Source organism: Dendroctonus ponderosae, unplaced genomic scaffold (genome assembly GCF_020466585.1).
Source record: "Dendroctonus ponderosae isolate FM_Combo_2020 unplaced genomic scaffold, Dpon_F_20191213v2 Dpon_F_20191213_8, whole genome shotgun sequence".
NCBI lineage: Eukaryota > Metazoa > Arthropoda > Insecta > Coleoptera > Curculionidae > Dendroctonus > Dendroctonus ponderosae.
In genome coordinates, this window is record NW_026019016.1 from 12444704 (window position 1) to 12447754 (window position 3051).

The 3051-nt window shown below is 38.8% G+C and overlaps 1 protein-coding gene across 1 annotated transcript in view; it reads left to right on the forward strand.

Moving 5' to 3' along the window:
* Positions 1–1966: 1966 nt before the first annotated feature.
* The window catches only part of LOC109541944 (serine/threonine-protein phosphatase 2B catalytic subunit 3), a gene marked incomplete in the record, with an annotated part of 59971 nt that continues 58886 nt past the window's right edge, over positions 1967–3051 (forward strand). The window contains 1 exon segment of the mRNA XM_048669315.1: positions 1967–2222. Within this exon segment, the coding sequence (XP_048525272.1) occupies positions 2171–2222 (52 nt within the window).

Below are 3051 nucleotides of genomic sequence, written 5' to 3' on the forward strand. Positions count from 1 at the left end.
GGTGATAGTTCTTGATTACTTTTTGATAAATAATTCGTTCTTATTGCGAAATAGGAGCACTATTTATCAATCTGTAATAAAAGACGTGAGGAAATCATGTAATTTTTTTTAAAGACAAAAATTTTTGAGGCGATATACCCAAAAAGAAGTTTGCAGTAAAAGTTTTTAATCGAAAACGCAGAAAGCAATTATTTTCTGATGATTTTCTGCCAAAAATGGCAAAGTTAATTTTGCTGCAAAATTCGCCGCATTCATCGGTTTGCAGCGAACTTTCGAAACCCCATTTCAGCTTCAAAAACTAAATACTTTTATTCAGTTTTATGCCAACCAACAGGGTTGCCATACAAAACTTAAAATACTGACAATTTTCAGGTCTTTTCTGTGAAAAGATGTAAGATACATTTTATCGAAACATTCGGCCCCTTTTAACAGCCTTGCAAAAATGTTTGGAACACTCTTTGAAGCGAATTATGGACAAAACCTTAATAACTATTTCTGGATGTTTTTCCAGAAACGTTTCGCCTGAAAAAAACCGAAAAAGCGAAAGTTTATAATCATTTACTGGGAAAACTGGAGTTTTTTCACTTTTAGATGAATATTTCTAAACAACACTGTCTCTAAACAGAAAAACCGCGTTTTTCCTAACGTTTTACTGTTAAATACCGTCAAACTGAATCTTTTATGCAAAAAAATTAAGAGACCGATTTACAAGAAAACTTGTCAATTTTTTTGAACTTTTCAAATTTATGGCTTTATTTTTCTATTCAATCTGAGAGCTAAAATCTTAGAGGCTGCAGATGCCATTTGAAAAAATGAATTTGGTACCTCAAATTCTCCATACACCGTTTCTTTGCCATGCTATACAGGCTGTTATTTAAAATGCTTTTTATGAGTTTTCTAATTAAAGTTTTTATGAGTTACTAGAATGGCAGTATGTATGACAAGGAATGTATCACAAAATTACGGCTGCATGTTATTGTTATTTTCTGTGTATAATACATATAAAATTATTTTGTAGTTGTTATTTATTGTTTTCAAAAGTGTTCAAAAACCTGGTATTATTTACTGATTGATCATACAAGTTCATCATATGAGCTGAAAGAAAAATGCCGTGGACATACACTTATCTACGGTTTAATCTTAAAACTTGTTATGCGTTATTTGAACGGCGATTATAGCTTTTCGCAATACATTTCTTCTTATATAGTATATATATGTTCTGAGATTAGTAATAGAGGGCATATCCGAGTGATTTTTAGACAATTCTTTTTATTGCTTAGAATTTTTCCGGCTTTGCCTTTTTTCTGCGTGGCCGTTGTTATTTTTCTCTAAAGGGCAAGGGGCAATAAAAGAAAAGGAAACTGGCTCAACGAGCCTAAGGTAAAAAATTATATTTAAACGTATTTACCTAAGCTTTTAAGAACATATGTTTTTTTGTTTCCGGTTTATGTTGTTATTGAAAGTATAATTACAAACAGAACAAGAGCCAAATTGGAATGACTGAGATTAAGCGGTTTTAAGCTAATAGCTGACCAAGATGTTTATTGAATTAGTTAGAAACTATTTTTTTAAATTATTCATTAAATATATTCATTTTTATAAAATTAGAATAGGTAAGGACTTATTGTTGAGAAGAGTTAGTTTGGTAATCTGTGTTCTTGTTTCTGACTACAAACGATAAATTGTGTAAGGCGGCTCCGTAAACGCAAGTTATCAGCCTCCTAGTTAAAAAGCAATGGATATTTCGAAATTGACCGCGCCTATTCATTGGCGAAAGGTGGCAACGTCGCAAGGATTATGTTCCTCTATTAGCCGCGTCTTTAAAGTTGGCATCCGCCATATTGGCCAGTTTGACAGTTAAGAAAAGACGGCCGTCACCTAGGCGAATGTGGCGCAAATAAAGGTCGATCCGGATGTATTCCTGCGACAGGCGGATGGGCGACCGACACGTTTGGACTGGTCGGCGCAGATGTCGCATCAGAAAATGCCTGCTTATTGCCGGCAACGATTCAACGCGAGAAATCCTGCGCATTGGCTGGAGCTCTGGCTGGGTCGTAGGCGCTCGTCGCTCCATCTTGAGTAGTTTCTAGCTTGTGTGCGGTCCGGGAGTGTTAAAAGTGCGATTTTAACCGATGTTTATATTTTGAAGTGCAAAGAACGCAACCCAGAAATGTCTTCGAACAACACCGTGAAACAATCGACCACGCAACGTATGATACAAGGTCAGTGCATCAACTTTTTTCCATCCAAAAGTTTCGACAGCTTCGCGCACAATTGATTTTCTAGGCGCCATGACGAAGCTATCGATTGCGCTCCGAAATGTGGCGGTTTTGCGGCAAAATGTCGCCTATTTGCGGTCGCCCCCATTCCAGCGCTGCCCCCGTCCAGGGCCAATCCGGATGTCTGAACGGCCCTGCTTGCCCGGGTGGCAATTGTTTAACTAGACCTGTCAGTTTTGGTGGCTCCTGCGACATGCACCGTTGCCACTGCTGGTCGCTTTTTTGGCTGCGGGCCGCAATGTTTATTATTGACGGAAAAACCTAAAATACATTTTGGACCGCATTCAATGTTCGCCTTTTTATATTGCCGCTTTTGCCCGACATTCTGCCAGCGGACGGTCCGCCCGTCCGCCCGTCCGCCTGTTCACTTCGCATTGGCCGCCCGTTTGTGACCTATATAAACATTCGATGGTCTTTTCACATGTAACAGGTTGCTTCCCATTCTTAGAATCCCCCCTGCCACTGGATGACGCCTTCTTTTCCCGTCAAGGGCGNTTCTATTCTCTATCCAACGGTGCCAAAACGAATTCTCTGGCTCGAATGGTTCTTGAGAAACTTCGAAAAAAACAGCGGCATGTTCAAGTGGGTTTTGCAACTCAAAAAAAACCACGCAAATCTAAAACTTCTTCAATTCAAGCCTTTTTTCAGAAAACTGCAAACATTTCCCCATCCATGGGTCACTTTCTAAAAAGGCCATTTATTTCTGTCTAGAATGATGTACAAATGAGCGTTCTTGCTCATTTTGCCTCCGAGAAATGAGCAAAAACGGGAC